Source organism: Portunus trituberculatus, chromosome 38 (genome assembly GCF_017591435.1).
Source record: "Portunus trituberculatus isolate SZX2019 chromosome 38, ASM1759143v1, whole genome shotgun sequence".
Taxonomy (NCBI): Eukaryota; Metazoa; Arthropoda; class Malacostraca; order Decapoda; family Portunidae; genus Portunus; species Portunus trituberculatus.
The window spans coordinates 29,801,313-29,820,991 of record NC_059292.1 but is presented as its reverse complement, the minus strand read 5'-3'; the positions used below and the strand labels follow the sequence as shown (position 1 = coordinate 29,820,991).

Genomic DNA, 19,679 nt, shown 5'->3' with positions numbered 1-19,679 from the left:
TTTATGGCTTTAGAAGAAGAAGCCAAACCATGTTTCTGGTTAATGTCTGGCGTCATTGCACATTATGTAATTACAAAATGCTTAAAGATGTCATAGAATGTATTCACATGAATTTGTATGGGTTAAGAAATAAGACTTCAACAGGAATCCATGGAGAAATAGGCAGCTGTGATGGGTGTTGTGTGGTGAAGGTTACTGCATTATTGATGCTTTGAAATGAGTGTTCAGAAATTTCTTTCACAAAATTTGAAGGAAACAGTTTCTAGCCATCTGCTTCCATCCCAGTCCAGTAACTATTCATGACAGAGGAAACAGAAGCACATACATTCATCTGAGGGATTTATTCTGACATATTGATTTTATAGCTTTATCAAATCATCTTTTTTTTTCTGTAGTTGGCACTTTATTTATGCTAATTGCATAAAGGAACTTCCTTAATCCTGTCCTGTGAGAGCAAACTTTATCAGATGACAAGCTCAGCAACTCTGGAGAAACCACACCAGTCACTGTGCGCCTCATCCGTGAGCTGGAGAAGTACCAGACGATGGTGCCAGTTCTCAAGTATGTACGTGGTGAGGTGTTCTCCGAGAAGCACTGGATTGAGATGTACAATCTCCTTGGCATCCCATCAACCACCACCATTGATAAACTCACCTTTGGGAACTTCCTCAAGGTTAGTAGAAATATGATTACTGCATGAGGAATACCTTGGTCTCTTATATTTTCTGTTATTTAGCAAGACTTGGCAGTAGGTTGCTTTCTCTCATAGGAGTCATAATCTTTGGTAAGTCACTTTTTTAGATGAAAATTAAGTTTCACCCAATCAGAACTACATTTTTCATATAGAGTGCTAACTGAAAAGAGTCAAGAGTTAACACTCAATAATAAGACAATAACTATTCTTTGCATTCTTGGCATATAGAAAAAAAAATTAAGAATATCTATGTTGACAGGTACGAGAAGAACTGGTGAAGCAGGCTGATGCCCTGAAAGAAATGAATTCCAAGGCTGCAGGGGAAATAGTGATACGGCAGGCGCTAGGAGAGTTGGACGTGTGGGAGGTGGATGCTCGCTTCACCCTCACTCCACACATCAACTCTGCAGGGAACCAAGTCATGCTCATTAAGGAGTGGAAGGATGTCATCAACAAGGCAAGAGAGAGAGAGAGAGAGAAAGGGAGAGACTCATGAATATCCATTGTTGGCTTATTGAATAAGAAAATACTGCATTCATTGGTATAATGATTACCATGGTTTTATAGGTAGGGGATCACCAGAGTCTTCTACAGTCACTCAAGGACTCTCCTTACTATCCAGCCTTTGCTGATCGAGCACGAGTGTGGGAACAACGACTTGCAGACCTTGATGAGTACCTTTCTAACCTCAATCAGATCCAGGTAGAGTCAGCTGTTATTTCTTGTTTGAGGAATGAATAATAAATGAACTTCTAGAATATGTATAAAAATATATAGCTAACTTGGACACCAAAGTTAGCTAAATTCAGTGTTACTCTTTCTTGGATCAAGAGATCTTTTCCTTTACAGGAAAATTTATCTCCAAAACTTTATTGGCCTTCAATTAGGAAATGAGAAATTGAATGAGATGAAAACACTGTACAAACTAATTATGAAGCACAAAAAGATGCCCTTGTCCTACAAAGATCTATGGTACCTGTATACTATGCTGAATGACCTGTGTGCTGGCAGAGGAAGTGGGTGTACTTGGAGCCCATCTTTGGGCGCGGTGCCCTACCCAAGGAACAAGGCCGCTTCAGGAGAGTGGATGATGACTTCAAGGCCATCATGGCTGATGTGGCAAGGGACAGCAAGGTGGTGTCTTTGTGTCGTATCAGTGGCTTCAGGAGCACACTCTCCACACTCCTTGATCAGCTGGCTTGGTGAGTAAGTTGGAAGGATTGATAATGGGGGAAAAAAAAAAAATTTATATAAGAGGGAGAAAACAGCCAGCCAAGTCTAATCAAAGCTGGATAAAATGGATTGTCTGAAGAGAGGAATAAGTAAACCTGTACTTTTCCTCTTATAAGAGAGATTTTTGACACACTATGATTGACTTCAAGATTTTGATACAGTAATTGATCTTGATATGATGGAAACTATATCCATTTACACAGTGTCACATATTTCCCTTGTCATCAGGTGTCAGAAGAGCCTTAACGAGTACCTGGAAGAAAAAAGGACGGCATTTCCTCGCTTCTATTTCATTGGTGATGATGACCTGCTGGAGATTCTTGGTCAGGCCACTAACCCAGAAGTGATACAGGTGGGTGGCTTCATCCAGTATTGGTGGTAATCTTCATCTGTAATCTCCAGTGCATCAGGAAGAGAGAAGAAAATCACTATATACCTTGTTTCAGAGCATGTCCATAGAATAATGGAAGTTTACATAGTGTGTTTATGGATATTATCAAAATTTTCAACTAGAATGAGATCTGTTATTTATGTAAGCTTTTTCTTTCTTCACAGTCACATCTGAAGAAGCTCTTTGGAGGAATCCACTTTGTCAAGTTCAATGAGGGGAACACCCACATCACAGCCATGAAGAGTCTGGAAGGGGAAACTGTTCCACTGAAGAAGCCCGTTGAAATAACCACCAAAGTTGAAGTACGCAAGCAATGATTACACATGTGTTTGTTGGTGTTAGTGGGAGACTTCTTGGTGAATACTACACATTTGTTGAAGAAAGGAGAGCTATTGATATGGCATGCATTATATATTTAGCTATTTACTGAGGAACAATTTTTTCTTATGTTTTGGTGGCATGACAAGATAGTGATGCCCAGACTAGTTTTATCATCAGTTGTGAAATGAGATCAATGAAGAATTAGTGATCATTTTAACAATTTATTCGTATTTTGTGTGGAATCTTGACATACCTTTCCTAAATTCCTTTACAATATGTGCGTAAATACATCAGAAATGTACATCAGCTGAATATGTTCTTTCTTTCGTACAACATTCTCAGTTCATATATATATATATATATATATATATATATATATATATATATATATATATATATATATATATATATATATATATAACCAAGTTAACCAAATAATGTGTGATGTCATTGTGGTAAGGAGGCCTGGTGCAAATTGTGAGATCAGTAATGAAAATGGTCATGTTGATGTTTCGTAGGAGTGGCTGAGTCACCTGAGTGAAGGGATGAAAGGCACGCTGCAGCAGCACCTCATCCAGTGCCTGTCAGAAGCCCGCTCAGATTCTGGCATGGATCCTCTCAAGTCACCCTCACAGGTCTGTTAAAACCTCACTCCTGAAAGAGTTCAAGTCATAGGAAGGAAGAAATACAGAAGCAAGCAGGGAGTTCCAGAGTTTACCAGAAAAATGGATGAATGATTAAGAATATTGGTTTGCTCTTGCATGAGAGTAGAGGACAGAACAGGAAAAACTGAAGAGTCTTGGGCAGCAGGGTTTTAGGAGGAGGGGAAACATACAGTTAGCAAGATGAGAAGAGCAGTTAGTATGAAAATAGTGGTAGAAGATAGCAAGAGATGCAACACTAAAGAAATCAATCAAGGGCTGAATACAGTTAGATAGAGGGGAGTTGATAAGACAAAATGCTTTTGATTCCACCATGTCTACATAGAATGGTGTGAGATTGCTGGCCTAGTATGTAGATAGATGAACAATAAAGGCATTAATCTGTGTCATTCATGCCTCAGATCTTGTGTTTGGCTGATGCCATTCTCTTCACTGAGCGGTGTGAGGAGTCCATCAGGGAAGGACGACTCACCAACTTCAAGAAGGAGCTCGAGGTGCTGGCCACACACCAACACATGATTTGCAGGGACTTGAGTCTGGAAACAAATAACCACCCCACATGACAAATAGCTTTAGACCATTCTAACTCTTTGAGTAATGACAACTAAAATATTTCATACTGTGTAAATCTTTTTAACTATCAAAAAAATACTAATTGTGTAAATTTCATAGTAACTTTAGCCCCTATCACTCCACAGGCCAAACTGGAGTCATACACCAATGTTGACCTCAGCTCTGATGGGTCCAGGGAGAGCCAGGTGGACAGTCATGTGCTTGAACTGAAGCTGAAGGCTCTCATCTTGGACACCATCCACAACATTGACGTGGTCACCTCACTCATCAGGGCAAGCACCACAACCCTGGCAGACTGGGAATGGCAGAAGCAACTAAGGTGGACAGTACATACTATTAGTTTGTCCTTATGCACAAGCAGGGCTATTGAGATTTAAATCAAATTTAAAAACTTATCTGTTTTTAATAAGTTTAAGTCAGCAAAACAAAATCATTCTCTCTCTCTCTCTCTCTCTCTCTCTCTCTCTCTCTCTCTCTCTCTCTCTCTCTCTCTCTCTCTCTCTCTCTCTCTCTCTCTCTCTCTCTCTCTCTCTCTTCTTATATTCTCTACATCTGTTATGTTTTTGTCTGTATGTAAGTGATAACAGTGTTGTTGGGGAGTGATCAGCTCTCATCTTTTGGACCTGGGCAAGAGCATGCAAGTTGAGAGTTGTTTACTGGCTATTTTGAATGGCAGGTCACATTTTTATCCATTGACACTAACAGTATTCAACTTTTCCTTTCACAGGTGAGCATCCTTTTAATTATGTAACTTTCTACAGGTTCTACATGGGTGAAGACCAGTTAGCCATCATGAGGATGGTGGATGCTCAGTTTGCCTACACCTATGAGTACCAAGGCAATGCTCCTAAGCTGGTGCACACTCCCCTCACTGACAAATGTTACCTCACACTTACACAGGTAACTAATCATGTGTGCAGTCAAATTCTAACATTAGCTTGTGCTATTCATATTGAATTATGAAGCAGACATCATCTCCTCATTCCAGAAACCAGGAAGGATATGCATTTCTATCAGTAAATCATCATTCCTATATAACTTTAAGGAAAATAACTCAGGACTACAGTGTTAATAAAGAAGAAAGATACATACACACATGGATGCATATATTGCCATCATAACTAAAAATGATTAACTGAGTCAAGGCACACAATTTTCATATTTACACTTATTCACATCACTCTCTTTACCCATCTGCCCATACTAATGCTGTATTTTTATTCTGATCATCCAAGTTACTCCAAACATACTCCTTAGATATCCCATCTCCATTGCATTCACTCTCTTTTTTGTTTGCTTGCATCATGCTCCAAGTCTCAGCTTTATGCTGTGCAGGAGCTATTACCATTTATATTCTCTTCACATTCATTCCAAGTGCCTTCCTTACCCTCATACAATCTAATGAGACAGTCTACCATCTCCATCTCCTCACCATTCAAGTTTGTTTGTTAACATCTGAGCAGCTTAGCTGTGTTCTTCATCTTGCCTCCGTGACTAGAATGCTACCTCTGTTTGATTACTGTAATCATATAGGATATTTATTGCTATTGTGATTGCTTGCTTTTTATTCAAATGTACTGCTAACTTGCTCTAAACATTACATGTTTCTTATGGGAAAAATTTTTCAAGTATACTTCCTGTTTGGTAAAAGTCTAAGGATCTGGAACAGGTTAAAGATGCATACTGAGGCACCACTATACTTGAAAGTTTATTTCAAGGAGTTTTTTTGTCTTGTATTCAGGGCATGCACATGGGATTGGGAGGTAATCCATACGGTCCTGCTGGCACCGGGAAGACTGAGTCTGTCAAGGCTCTTGGAGGACTGTTTGGGCGGCAGGTGTTAGTGTTCAACTGCGACGAGGGGATTGATGTCAAGTCCATGGGGCGCATCTTTGTGGGATTGGTAAAGTGTGGTGCTTGGGGCTGCTTTGATGAGTTCAACCGTCTGGAGGAAGCTGTGCTGTCTGCCGTGTCCATGCAGATCCAAACTATCCAAGCTGCCCTCAAGTCACAGGCTGCAACCACAACACTGCTAGAAAAGGAGGTGAGGATGAGAAGACTGTGCAGAACTTCCTTTGTTTTCTTTCTTCATGAAAATGTGTTTACCATAGAGATATCAGGAATAGTAATGGTTACATACTTTGCATGAAATTTTTATTTCTGTTAAAGAAAAGCAACCTAAAGAAATTTCTGGAAATAATTTTGCTTGCCAGGTAGATGAAGTTGTTTCCTATTTGAACTGAGAGATGTCTATGAAGATGAAGCTGTATACTCTCAAGATTAATGCATTAACTTGATCAATACATGAAATATGAAACAAGTGAATGTTAAGATGTTCATTATATACCAGTCGTGTCATAAAATTTTGTTTGCCAGGTGCCGGTTGATTCCAATGCAGGCATCTTCATCACTCTGAACCCAGCAGGCAAGGGTTATGGAGGTCGCCAGAAGCTCCCAGATAATCTAAAGCAGCTGTTCCGTCCTGTTGCCATGTCCCGGCCAGACATTGAACTCATCGCTGAAGTCATTCTCTTCAGTGAAGGCTTCAAAGATGCCAAAAGTCTGGGTCGAAAACTTGTAGCAATTTTCAACCTATCAAGGGAACTACTGACCCCACAGCAGCATTATGACTGGGGCCTTCGAGCACTGAAGACAGTCTTGAAGGGTTCAGGCAACCTGCTACAGCTGCACAGGTCTGCACTGTTTGTGTTAGATTTTATTGTAATTAATGTCTAAAAATATGGAACAATCTCTCCAGATAGTATAACATCTTGACAAATTAATAACAGAACTTGACATTCATTTATGCTTAAAAGAAAAAATCTAGCTATGAGAGGGTAACAACAGGTTCTGGTATAGTGTAACAACAGGCAATTGTTTGCTTTGTGCTGTGCAGGAAGACAAAGACAGAGGAGAGTAGTGGTGGGGAAGAGGTGGAGAAGGGAGTGGAAGCAGAGTTGGTGGTGCAAGCCCTGCGCCTCAACACCCTCTCCAAGCTGACCTTTGCTGACAGTTCCAGGTATGAGATTCATACAGATTCCAATTTGTATTCTTCCACCATTTACAATATCTCCTCAACTCTTTACTTGGCCCAATTATTATGTTTTCATAGCTGTATGAAACTTATCATTCTATATGATCTCTTATTAGTTTGTGTTGTGCCTCTGGAATTCTTTTTGTAAAAGACTTAATCTTGGAAGATCAAGGTTTTTCAACATTCTAAAGTTTAGTATTCCCAATGTTTATGAATGATTTTGAGACAAATTGTATACATGCTAGTTAATGTCCACTTCAAAAGACAACTAACTTTTTATCATTATTTCAAAACTTCATACCAATCTTCCTTACTTTCACAGATTTGATGAACTGGTGAAAGATGTCTTCCCAGATGTCAAGTTCAGAGGTGTTGGTTATGAGAGTCTGGCAGACTTGTTGCATGAAACCTTTAAGGAGCTGAGCCTTATCCCCAATGAAAGACAAGTCAAGAAGTGCCTTGAGCTGCATGAGCAACTACAACAGCGGATGGGTGTGGTGGTGGTGGGGCCCTCAGGCTCTGGGAAGACCACTCTTTGGCAAACTCTTCGAAAAGCTCTCCTCAAGATGGGCAAGACTGTGAAGAAGTATGTTATGAATCCCAAAGCCATGCCCCGCCAGCAGCTGCTCGGCCACATTGACCATGACACAAGGGAATGGTCAGACGGAGTGCTGACCGCCTCTGCCCGCCAGGTTGTGAGGGAGCCACCTGAAACTACGTCTTGGATCATTTGTGATGGAGATATTGATCCAGAGTGGATTGAATCCCTTAATTCTGTGCTGGATGATAATCGCCTGCTCACCATGCCATCTGGGGAAAGGATACAATTTGGTCCTAATGTTAATTTTCTGTTTGAGACACACGACCTCTCGTCAGCTTCTCCTGCTACTATTTCTCGCATGGGCATGATATTCCTCAGTGATGAAGACACAAATATTCACGCTGTTGTTAATTCATGGTTGGCCTCTCAGAATGAGGCATCACAGCGCTGCCTTGAGCCTTACATAGAGGAGTACTTCTTCAAGGCCCTGGAGTGGGTGCTCAAGGCTGGGGAAGCTCAAGTGGACACTACATTAGTGGGATGGGTTCTCAATGGCCTCTCACACCTTCAGGATGTCACTAGTAAGGCACATTTTGCTCTAGCCCTTGTGAGAGGGCTTGGGGGCAACCTGCCAGAGACCTTGAGAGCAGACTTTGCCAGAGAATTGTACTCCTGGATGGGTGAGCATCTGCCAGACCAGCGCAAGCCTCTCAACGTGTACTATGATGCTTCCCGAGACCGCCTGGAGCCTTATACAGCAGAAATGGTTGAGGAGGTGGCAGTAGTAGACACAGCCGAGGTTCCTCTCATACTGACAGCAGATGCCAAGTGTTCTCTAGACTATTTCTCACCTTGGCTACAGATGGAAACTCAGCAGTCCTTCATCCTGGTGGGACCAGAAGGCTGTGGCAAAAGGTAAGTTGTCAGTACATAGAAGGCATCTTTGTTTGTGTATCATCATCTTAATGCTTTCATGTGTATATAGGTAAAAATTATATCCAGAGCAGTATGGATGCTAACTCACTGTCCTCCATGCATACCCACCCCCTAATATCTATAAAGGCTTAACATTCCATCAAAATAATTTCAATTAAATCTTTTAACTTAACTTTCCTATGTAAAGTTATAAATTTTTTCTGTAGTATATTAAAGGATTTTGCATGGACAGTGACTTATGTACCATTTTAAGTGTTTTTTACATATAGTGACATACAAATACCTTTTATTTATACAAAGCCATATATTGGTATTTTCTTATTGGAAACAGTCTGCTGCTGAACCATTGCTTCTCCCAGCTGCGCAGCACCCAGGTGACCATGATCCACTGCAGCGCCTACACTGCTCCTCATCACATCCTTCAGAAGCTGTCACAGGCCAGTCACCCTTGTAGAATACTCTCATCTATCTATCTTCTATATATCTATCTACATACCAGGCTGGCATTCCCATATGAGGCAGCCCAAAGTGCCTCACACTAATACACAGTTTACTCATTACTAATTGTTGGTTGTAAAACTAACACATGTAATTTGTTCTGTGGAGGATATAAAGTTACTTTCAAGAAAAAAAGATGTGTTGTTAGTCTGTTCACCTGCTCATGTGAAGGAGAGTCAGAGTTGTAGAGATGCTGACCTTTAAACCTGTAATGCAAATGTCTTCAGTGTCTTCCAATGTTTTCATAATAATGATTTTTCCTCTTCCTTTTTTTTTTTTTTTTTTTTTTTTTACCTCAAGTAGACTTAATGTTTTATTTTGCTGTGCTGTACTGTTGATCACTTGCTTTACCTCCAGTTTGTAAAGGTAGAAACTGATCTGTGATGCCCTGATGGATCCACAGATGTGTATGGTGCTCTCCACAAACACAGGCAGAGTGTATCGGCCCAAAGACTGTGAAAGGCTCATAGTTTACCTCAAGGACCTCAACTTGCCAAAACCTGATAAATGGGGCACTTGCCAACTCATTACCTTCTTGCAGCAGGTCAGTCATTCATTTGGAAAGATGAAGAGCTGGTGTTGTACCTTTCCTCACTTATTAAGACACTACAGATTTAGGTTGTGTTGAATAAAGCATAGTAACATGACTATTTCAGCCTCTTCAAATATCAATTTTTTTCTATAATTGTATGTTTAATTTCATGCTTGCTTCAATATCACAAGAAAATAATTGGAAAGAATGTGTTGTCCTTCAGGACCAGTTTTCATGCTAACTTTGATGGATGGCAGTTCATTTTTATAATAAAATGGTGCCTTGAGCTGATTCACAGTGCACACTACTATAAAATTGCATGAAATTTACTTATACATTGAATACCATCTTTTACTCAGGTTGTGACATATCGTGGTTTCTATGACAATAATCTTGAGTGGGTAGGCTTGGAAGGAGTGCAGGTTGTGGCCTCCATGACTGGTGGCTCAGCCCTCGGACGCCATAAACTCTCTACTCGCTTCACTTCTGTTGTGAGGATTGCCTCCATTGGGTAAGTGATTTGTGGTAGATTTGAGTGCTGCTTTGCTTAAAATTTGAAAAATAAGACAAATAGATAACCCGGATGTCATAGGAGAGCCAAGCTCTGAAGCAAGTACCAGCCGAGTGAATCCAGTGAAACAAATGCAGTACAACATGTTTAAGAAATTTCTTCTTTAATGAATAAGAATGTAAGCAGGTTGATTTTGACGTGACACTCTGGGATCAGAAACTGTGTTCTAAGTATTGATATTAGTCCAGGAAGGAATAGCTGCTTACCTTTAGAATTCTAGCCCATATCTCTTTCTTTGAGGTCAGTCTGTATGTTGGAAAATATTACATAGATAGCAAGCTACTCCCATTCATCACTGTGTACATTAATGTATAGCCACCCTGCAGGTACCCAGAGCGTGAGCAGCTGGTGAGTGTGTACACAGCCTACCTGCAGTCAGTGTTGAGGTCGGTGTGTGCTGATCACCCAGCGTGGACCAGCTCAGTCAAGGTCCAGCAGCTAGCCACATCAATGGTTAACATCTATCATGAGGTGAATTTCTTGAGATTGTGTCTACTGAGGATTAGGGAATGAGTAAATTCCCATTTGCACTGTTGTGACTGAGAAGGATGATCTACTTGTATTTGCTACAATAATGCCTATCAGTTTGCATTTAGTATAAACACACTTTTTTGACAAGAAGGTATTTGAAGTTTATGTTTGTTAATTAACAATCACAAAAAATCTTTTTAATAACACTCTTTAAGCTGGATATTTTCAGTATCAACATTATCCTAAACTTGCTTCTCAGTTAAACTGTAACAACTAGAGATATAAAAGGAAACATTAATGCTACAATAAAGGTACCTTTTCCTTGTTAGGTGCGTGAGGCCTTCAGTGTGGATGACTACAGCCACTACCTCTTCACTCCACGTGATCTGACACGTTGGGTTGTGTGTCTCCTGCGCTACCAGGTGCCTCCAGACGCCTCCTCTCTTACTCCTTTGCTCCAGGTCATTATTAACTCAAAGTTGTAATGTTTTCTTGTGTCTTCTCAATGTTCATAGATATATCACTGATAATTCATATATTTGCAATTCTCTCTCTCTCTCTCTCTCTCTCTCTCTCTCTCTCTCTCTCTCTCTCTCTCTCTCTCTCTCTCTCTCTCTCTCTCTCTCAAAAAAAAAAAAAAAAAAAAAAAAAAAAGTAAGTTGAGTCCTGAAAACTTTATGTGTATGTAAAGGGGCTATCACACTGGCCTATGATACGCGGAACACGGGCCATGGTTCTTGGTACGAAACCAGGAACACTATCACACACAAGCTGCCCACGTTCTTGCTATGCTAGGCAAACGGCCCAGCAACCAAGACAAAGCCTAATCAAAATAAACCAGAACAAAACCATGCCGCTTATATCTCAACCTGTGCTTTGTCCTGGAACTGCATTTGCACTTCCTCTTATTGAAGAAAAGTAAATAAAAGAAACTAGAGAAAAAGCGGAGACGTGCGCGATGGCAACTTTAGAGTCAGAGGTGGTTGCCATGAGCCCAAACTATCAACATGATATATATATATATATATATATATATATATATATATATACCTTTCAAAATTGATGAAATATTATTTAATATTCCAATATGAAAAATTTTGTCAGGTTCTTTTTAGTTCAAATAAAAGGTTTTTATTACATATATTATGTTTACTTTTCCACTGGGATAGCATACAGAGAACCGGGATTGATATGAAGCCATCCCAACTTGGTTTCGCTAATCCTGGGCAAGTTCCAGCTATCTGGAGCGGATGTACCTGGTTCCGCGTATCATAGGCCAGTGTGATAGGGGCTTAACTGTTTTTGTCTGTTCATTTGCCTGCTTGTCTATCTCTATCTACATGTGCATTTTGACAGGTGTGGCTGTATGAGGCTTGCAGACTCTTCAGAGACAAACTGGTAGAGGAGGAGGACATTCTGAAGTTTGATGGTTTCCTCCTGTCCGGCATCCAGTCAGACTGGGGTGTGGACCTCCGGGACTCCCTCCACAACACTTTTTATGTCACTCCTGCTGTAGCCTCGGTACGACTTTATTTCTCCTTCAGTCTCGTTACTGACTTTAGAGGACTGTATTTCTTACTTAATTTGAATGATGTCTATGAGAAATATTTTACTTCATCTTATAGCATAATTTTTGCAAGATAAAGTTAATACTGTGTAAATTTTTCATGTACACACACTCACAAAATGATCATTACACATTCAGTATGATACAGACTGACACTAAAGACAGATCCTTTGCTGAGGCTACTTATGTTGATATCCTTTTGTGTATTTTTTGAGCTGTTGCACTAATACGATTCAAGTGAGCAGCACTACTTAATGATGGAATATGTAACAAACAAGATAAATACACAGATTAGTGTAGTAGCTGTATTCACCACTTGTCCTATGCATGTTTCTGCCTGGTCCTATTTGGTACCCCATGCACTAACATGCTTACCAACCTTGCCAAGACTAGAGGGCAGTTCATTGTGAAACCACCCGTGTCAGAGGATGGCATGACGGCAAATGTGGTGGAGGTAAGCATGCAAGATCACTTTCCTGTCTTCAGGTAACTGCAGGTGCTCCACTACCCCGCCATGGCCATCCACTGGGCTTGATGGGAAAAGAGGATTGGAATGAGGTGGTGGAGAAGGCAGTCACCCAGTACAGCCGGGAGAGGCGGGAGATGGATCTTCTCATCTTTACGGAGGTACGAGGTCAAGCTGCAGGTAGCTGTGTGTATGTTGAAAGATGGCCTTGTCTTATCTTCACTCTGTCCTCTTTGATGTACTTTAGCACACTTGCCACTGACTATGTTGGCATCACTCACTTCTATTCACTTATACTTTGCAAGACAGCTTTGTTTTGTTTGTTGATGTAGAACCTCCTCTTGAGGTTCAGAGATCTGATTTTAAGGGAAAAATAAATTATTCACATTTTTTATTTGATTATTTTTACATACTCTAAAGTTTAGCAGTGTACATGAAAGAGTGTCCTAATTTTTTTCATATTACTAGATATCGCTTGTAAAAGACTTATCTGCACGTCATCTTATCCTTTGATAATATTTGAAGATTCTGTATATCACTGAGACCTTAAGCCATAACCCTGATCCCAGGTGCTGGAGGCCATGGCAAGGGTGGACCGCATACTGACATCTCCTGGGGGCTCCATGCTCATGGCAGGGAGGTCAGGGGTTGGCCGCCGAACAGCCATCTCTGTGGTGGCCAACCTGCACAGCATCAAAGTCATCTCTCCCTCCATGAGCCTTGAGTATAATATCAAGAATTTCAGGAATGATCTCAAGCAGGTATTATTAAGTCATGATGATGATTGATGTGAATATCAGAACACACTGATGTCTACTTGTAGGTTTTACTCAACACAAAACTCAAGTGTTTTTATGTAATAAGTAATCTCTATTAGTATAACATGATAAAGCAAGGTAGAACTCGTATGCATAGTAACACATTGTTCCTAATGCAACTCCTCACCAACTGACTTGTTGCTTAGATAAATCATGAACCAGTACTATACATGAAATAGGTATTGTTGGGTAGTCACCACTATGAAGATCATTATCATTACATAATTGTCATAAAATAATCATTGCAAAAAAGTCTGTCTTTTCCATTAATGCACATGTTAAATTCCATCTCACATTTTTCCCCTCACCAGGTGATGCAGAGTGCTGGGGTGGATGGGGAGCAAGTGTTGCTGCTGCTGGAAGACCATCACCTCGTCTCCTCAGCCTTCCTGGAAATCATCAACTCTCTCCTCATGTCGGGCGAGGTCAGTTCATGAAATATGGTGAAATAATTCCTCTATTTTTGTGTAAGCAATTCACCATCATTAAAGACTTGTATTCCCTTCATTTGATCCACAAGGTGAGGGCTTCATACTTATGTGGTTTGCTCAAGGACAGAAGAGTGTGTGTAAGCCTTATATATTTATATGCTGTGTGTATATATATATATATATATATATATATATATATATATATATATATATATATATATATATATATATATATATATATATATATATATATATATATATATATATATATATATATATATATATATATATATATATATATATATATATATATATATATATATATATATATATATATATATATATACATTCCTAAAAACGCGTTAAGTGAAATTTCGTTAAGCGAACCGATTACAACAAGTTTAACCACTGATTTGAACTTCCATTGAGAGTAAGCAAAGCGAGAGTGCATCATAGTACAGTAAAAAATTTAATGAAAGTAAATATTATGAAGTTAAACATTTAGGTAGTTTAATTTGTCATGATAATGTACACTTATGTATGTATGTATGTAACTTTATAATAATGATGATCTTAACTTTATGAAGAGATTCAGAGTGAAACGGGAAATACACTAACCGGCAACCTGTGGAATGTAAACAAAGGGCGCATCATGGTACCACATACAAAACTTATGTACCACATTTCCACAAGGCTTTCCATTTTATCCATTGTAGAGTCACGAGTTCAGGTGGTTCTTTTAGCTTTCAAGGAAGATGCGGTCTCACCAGCCTTCTTAATAGAGTCTGCTGACTTGAAAATAGTAGACAGTAGATGGAGTCAAGATGGTGGCAAGCAATGTTATTAGTTTTCTGGCTTCTCTCTTGTCTGTGAATAATACCCAGCTTCACTTCGAGAGTAAAACACTTCCTGGGCTGCGTTTGAGACGGCGCACCGGCACGTGCCGGCGCGAGACGTATCCTCTCAAACGCCAGTGAGAGGTAGCGAGTTGCTGTGCTGGGATTCTTTGGGACGCTCGCTCCCGAGAGGTGGTGCTGCGGTGACGTCATTAACAAACATGGCAGCCCAAACAACATGTTTCCAGTGCCCTTCGTGCCCTTTCCAGGGACTAGACTATGACTTGGTTCTCCGTCACACTCACAGATGCACTGGGAAGTACTTTACAAGTACCTGAGATGGAGAGGTGCTTTGAAGCAGTGGCAATATTTTGCAGTCATGGATGAAATATTTGCTGGAGATCCATCATAGCTCCTGATGCTTTGGCCGCCAGGGACGCGTTACCATAGCAACGAAGCGGTTTTGTTTATTTTACAGAGGAAGCTCCCAAAAGCGTTTGAAAAGACGATCCGGGAGTCTCGGTACGCCGGCACATGCCGGTGCGCCGTCTCAAATGCAGCCCTTGTCTTCTTAGGAACGTTAGGCCACATTGCAGGGCATTTTGGTGGTGAGTTGAAATAGGGAAGATATATATATATATATATATATATATATATATATATATATATATATATATATATATATACATATATATATATACATACATTAATACTCCGCTTAACGAACAGGATAGGTAGTGTCAAAGCTGTTCGTAGAGCGGAAATTCATTAAGCGGACATAATTTTCCCGTAGGAAATAATGGAAATAGGGGGATGCATTCTGGGCTGGTCCCCAACATATAACATGGGTTAAAAAAAACAATGTATATATATATATATATATATATATATATATATATATATATATATATATATATATATATATATATATATGTGTGTGTGTGTGTGTGTGTGTGTGTATATATATATATATATATATATATATATATATATATATATATATATATATATATATATATATATATATATATATATTACAAGCAAGAAAGGATTGTTTTGTAATGCATAAAGTGAAATCTTACATGAAATACCAAAAAATAAAGCAGAGATGATGAGATCGGCCACAGACGGCGGAGACTGCGGTGACTTGGCCACTTCTTCTTGGGACCTTTTTAGCTTGGCGTGTTGTCTTTCACCACGATATTAAATTTTTTTTCACTCCTCTATTGCCTGTTATAATGGATATCATATCTTAGTATTCATATACGCTCATGCCATGAGGATAACCTGGACTCCGTGGCACTGAGTGATAGTGAATTACTAATGAAATATCGCGGTATTTCATTAGTAATTCACTATCCAGGTTATCCTCATGGCATGAGCGTATATGAATACTAAGATGTGATATCCATTATAGCAAGCAATAGAGGAGTGAAAAAAAATTTAATATCGTGGTGAAAGACAACACGCCAAGCTAAAAAGGTCACAAGAAGAAGAAGAAGCGGCCAGGTCGCCGGAGTCTCCGCTGTCTGTGGCCGATCTCATCATCTCTGCTTTATTTTTTGGCATTCCATGTAAGATTTCACTTTATGCATTACAAAACAATCCTTTCTTGGGGGCAAAGCTTGTAAAAAGTTAATAGAAATGTTGTTTTGTGAACATATATGCATATATATAGGACAGTAACACCACCTCCAGAGGTAGTGTTCCCAGCAACCTCAGAGCAACCTCGTCACCATCCCTCCAAGCGTTCGTGGAAGCCACTTCGCGGCAGGAGGTTGCTCTGAGGTTGTTAGAGAATCTTGGATCCAGCTCCAGGAGCGCTAGAGACAGGCGGGGAGCCAGACAATCACAGCGAAGCTGCCGTGTTCGGTCCCTCACCCGGCAAATTCAAACCCAAAAATTTGCTAAAACGGATGTGGTTGTACGTTATGCGGACTTTTTGGTCTAACTTTATATAGTACGTTAAAACGGAAATTTGTTAGATGAACGTTCGTTAAGAGGAGTATTACTGTATATATATATATATATATATATATATATATATATATATATATATATATATATATATATATATATATATATATATATATATATATATATATATATATATATATATATATATATATATATATATATATATATATATATATATATATATATATATATATATATATATATATATATATATATATATATATATATATATATATATATATATATATATATATATATATATATATATATATATATATATATATATATATATATATATATATATATATATAATATAAGTTAATTAGTTAAATTAAAAAACCTTAGCCTTCAGATAAACATACAAAACACCAATGGTGTGAGTATTACAGGTTCCAGGCCTTTACACCCCTGAGGAGCTGGATCCTCTTCTGATGCCCCTCAGAGAACAAGCAGCTCATGAAGACTTCAGAGGCTCACAGTACACATACTTTGCTTCACGTAAGTGGTTGAATGTATTCTCAAATATCTGGCTATTGATGAAGCACTGGTTTCTTGAGCTGGTGAAGTCATGTGTGAGTCTCAAGCCATCTTTGATCTCTTTATTATGTGGTAGATGGAAGGATTTAATCAGTTATCCACTTTTCCTGCATGCAATAAATTGTAATGGGAATAATTCTCTCTCTCTCTCTCTCTCTCTCTCTCTCTCTCTCTCTCTCTCTCTCTCTCTCTCTCTCTCTCTCTCTCTCTCTCTCTCTCTCTCTCTCTCTCTCTCTCTCTCTCTCTCTCTCTCTCTCTCTCTCTCTCTCTCTCAAATTTTGCTTGGATGTCACATGAAACTGCAAATACCTAGAATCTTTTCATTCTTTATTGGGCAAATGAGGTGAAATGAAAACAAAGTGGTAGATACTTTGTTTTGTAAGAATATTACAGTTCCTCTAGAAGGACTCTTTCTTGCCCTCTGCTTTCATTCCTTTTAATTACTCATGTAGTACTCAGAAGATACAGAGACCTCTAAATTCCTATATCTCTGAAATGGAGTTTTGAAGAATGTTTCTGACTGACCAGAGATTTATATAAAAAAAACTTTATGGGTAAGTTAGTAGGTTGTCTGTTACTATTAGTATTTTATTTCACTTATTTCTTGCTTTCCTCTAAGATGCCATTATATTATTGAAAAATCACATGATTATTAAGAATATAAACAGTGTCATTATTTGTTACACATCTAGAACAGTATCCCTCCTACAGGTGTGATGAGAAATCTCCACATTGCTCTCATCATGGACTCAAGTAATCAGGAGTTCTCTGTGCAGTGTGAGAGCAACCCAGCGCTGTACAAGAAGTGCACTGTGCTGTGGATGGAGGGCTGGGCCAGGGACACCATGATCCAGGTGGGTGGTAGCAGTGGTGGTGCTTTCCTTGCCCTGCACTCCTACTTGAAGATAAGAAGAGTGTTGCTTTACAAATAGTGAAAGAAGTGTGGGAGGGAAGCTTCCATGTATTAATTAAATTAATTCATTAACTTTAGATACCCAGCATGCTCCTCAGTGAAAATGAGAAAGATGCCAAGAGTGGTAAAGAATTCTTGAGTTCCTTCCTGGCAGTACATGAGAGCCTGCCGTCACACCTGTCCACGCCACGCCGTTACTTGGCACTTCTTCACACATACCGAACTATGCATAATACTAAGAAGGAAGGCGTCACCCAGCGACAGCGCCATCTCAAGGTAAAACACAACAGTTCTCTACTTAATGTGAGAGACCAATGTTCTTTACCATTATATTAGAAGAATTTACTTGACTTACTTTTGAGCACTGTATATATACATAATACATATGTATACATTTTTGATACAGTGAAATCTCTCATTAACAGACTAATCGGAGTGAGAGATCCATTGAAATAAAGTGTGAAGTGTTTTAATTTGAAGTGGTTAGAAAAATAGAAATACAAGGAAAAAAACAACACTAATGTCCATAAAAGGAGCTGGTGCAGTTCACAAGAGCAGTGGTCAGACTGGTGCTAGGCTGTGGTGATGGTGACAATGATGAGTCTACACTGTATTCTGTTTGCTTTTCTACCTCACACTTCTCTGTTATTCACAACCTTGTGTGTCTATTCTTTGTACTCTTATGTAAGCTCATATGAAATTAGTACATTTTCTCAACTAATCTCTTTTAATGATATTGATACCAGGCAGGTGTAGCCAAACTGAATGAGGCCCAAGATGTGGTGAGCCGCCTGAAGGCTGAGGCAGCCAAGAAAGAGGTGGTATTGGCAGAAAAGCAGGAAGAAGCTAACCGTGCCCTCCAGCTCATCACTGACACCATGAAAAATGCCAATGACCAGAAGGTGCAAATGGAAGCTCTTAAAGAACAGGCATTAACTGAAAACAAGAAGATTACTGAAAGGTAAATGTTATACAGGATATAACTGTTTTGTCCATCTCCCTGAAGCAAAGGTCATCAGTATATGTACCCACTCCCTCATTCCTGAAGGGGTTTCTAAGTGTTCAATGAAAGTTTTTCATTCTTTTCAATCTAAAATTTACATAACTTAGGAAATTTATATTTAATGTGGTGTCAGAGTATACAATTCTGTCTACATTTGGTTTAGTCAGTTTAGAGGTAAAGAGAGATTATGTATGAATTTTTAGACATTGGACTTTGATACTGTGGGTGAATTTGGTAAGAAGTGAACCAAATACAATACAAGTTTGGATTTTGAAGCATTTTGGGTTTTTGTTGAATAAGACATGTGAAAGACCTTACCAATAATCTCATACCTCACCAGGAAGAAAAACATAGATGAAGAGTTGGCAGAGATTGAGCCCCTAGTGAGGGAAGCTAAGGAGGCTGTGGGCAACATCAAGTCTGAGGCACTCTCTGAAGTCAGGTATGGGGAAGGTTTATGCTTTAAGTGCTTCACAACAGATGAGGGGAGAGAGAGAAATTAATTAAGATTACACCTAACCCTCCGTTATCGCGCCCTTCCTTTATTGCGTGTAGGCGTTGTAGCGCACTTATGAAAATCTGCAAAATTCAGTTTTAGCACATCTGGAAAGCCATTATCGCACACCTGTAGTAGTAGTAGTAGTAGAAGTAGTAGTACTACCCATATCCCAACC

The 19,679-nt window shown here is 39.2% G+C and overlaps 1 protein-coding gene across 3 annotated transcripts in view; it reads left to right on the top strand.

Annotated features, from left to right (window-relative positions):
* Positions 1–19,679, top strand: part of LOC123514511 (cytoplasmic dynein 2 heavy chain 1-like) — a 149,004-nt gene that overhangs the window by 92,241 nt on the left and 37,084 nt on the right. For all 3 annotated transcript variants that reach the window (XM_045272390.1, XM_045272389.1, XM_045272391.1), the window contains 28 exons: positions 468–673; positions 954–1,151; positions 1,262–1,396; positions 1,706–1,896; positions 2,156–2,279; positions 2,483–2,620; positions 3,158–3,274; positions 3,703–3,795; positions 4,000–4,193; positions 4,636–4,774; positions 5,616–5,918; positions 6,251–6,567; positions 6,771–6,893; positions 7,231–8,364; positions 8,717–8,822; positions 9,287–9,427; positions 9,775–9,926; positions 10,313–10,457; positions 10,787–10,918; positions 11,814–11,978; positions 12,511–12,651; positions 13,060–13,251; positions 13,620–13,733; positions 16,942–17,050; positions 17,801–17,943; positions 18,081–18,278; positions 18,749–18,963; positions 19,346–19,447. In XM_045272390.1, coding sequence (XP_045128325.1) covers positions 468–673; positions 954–1,151; positions 1,262–1,396; positions 1,706–1,896; positions 2,156–2,279; positions 2,483–2,620; positions 3,158–3,274; positions 3,703–3,795; positions 4,000–4,193; positions 4,636–4,774; positions 5,616–5,918; positions 6,251–6,567; positions 6,771–6,893; positions 7,231–8,364; positions 8,717–8,822; positions 9,287–9,427; positions 9,775–9,926; positions 10,313–10,457; positions 10,787–10,918; positions 11,814–11,978; positions 12,511–12,651; positions 13,060–13,251; positions 13,620–13,733; positions 16,942–17,050; positions 17,801–17,943; positions 18,081–18,278; positions 18,749–18,963; positions 19,346–19,447 — 5,467 coding nt within the window. The remainder of the gene's footprint in view (positions 1–467; positions 674–953; positions 1,152–1,261; positions 1,397–1,705; positions 1,897–2,155; positions 2,280–2,482; positions 2,621–3,157; positions 3,275–3,702; positions 3,796–3,999; positions 4,194–4,635; positions 4,775–5,615; positions 5,919–6,250; positions 6,568–6,770; positions 6,894–7,230; positions 8,365–8,716; positions 8,823–9,286; positions 9,428–9,774; positions 9,927–10,312; positions 10,458–10,786; positions 10,919–11,813; positions 11,979–12,510; positions 12,652–13,059; positions 13,252–13,619; positions 13,734–16,941; positions 17,051–17,800; positions 17,944–18,080; positions 18,279–18,748; positions 18,964–19,345; positions 19,448–19,679) is intronic.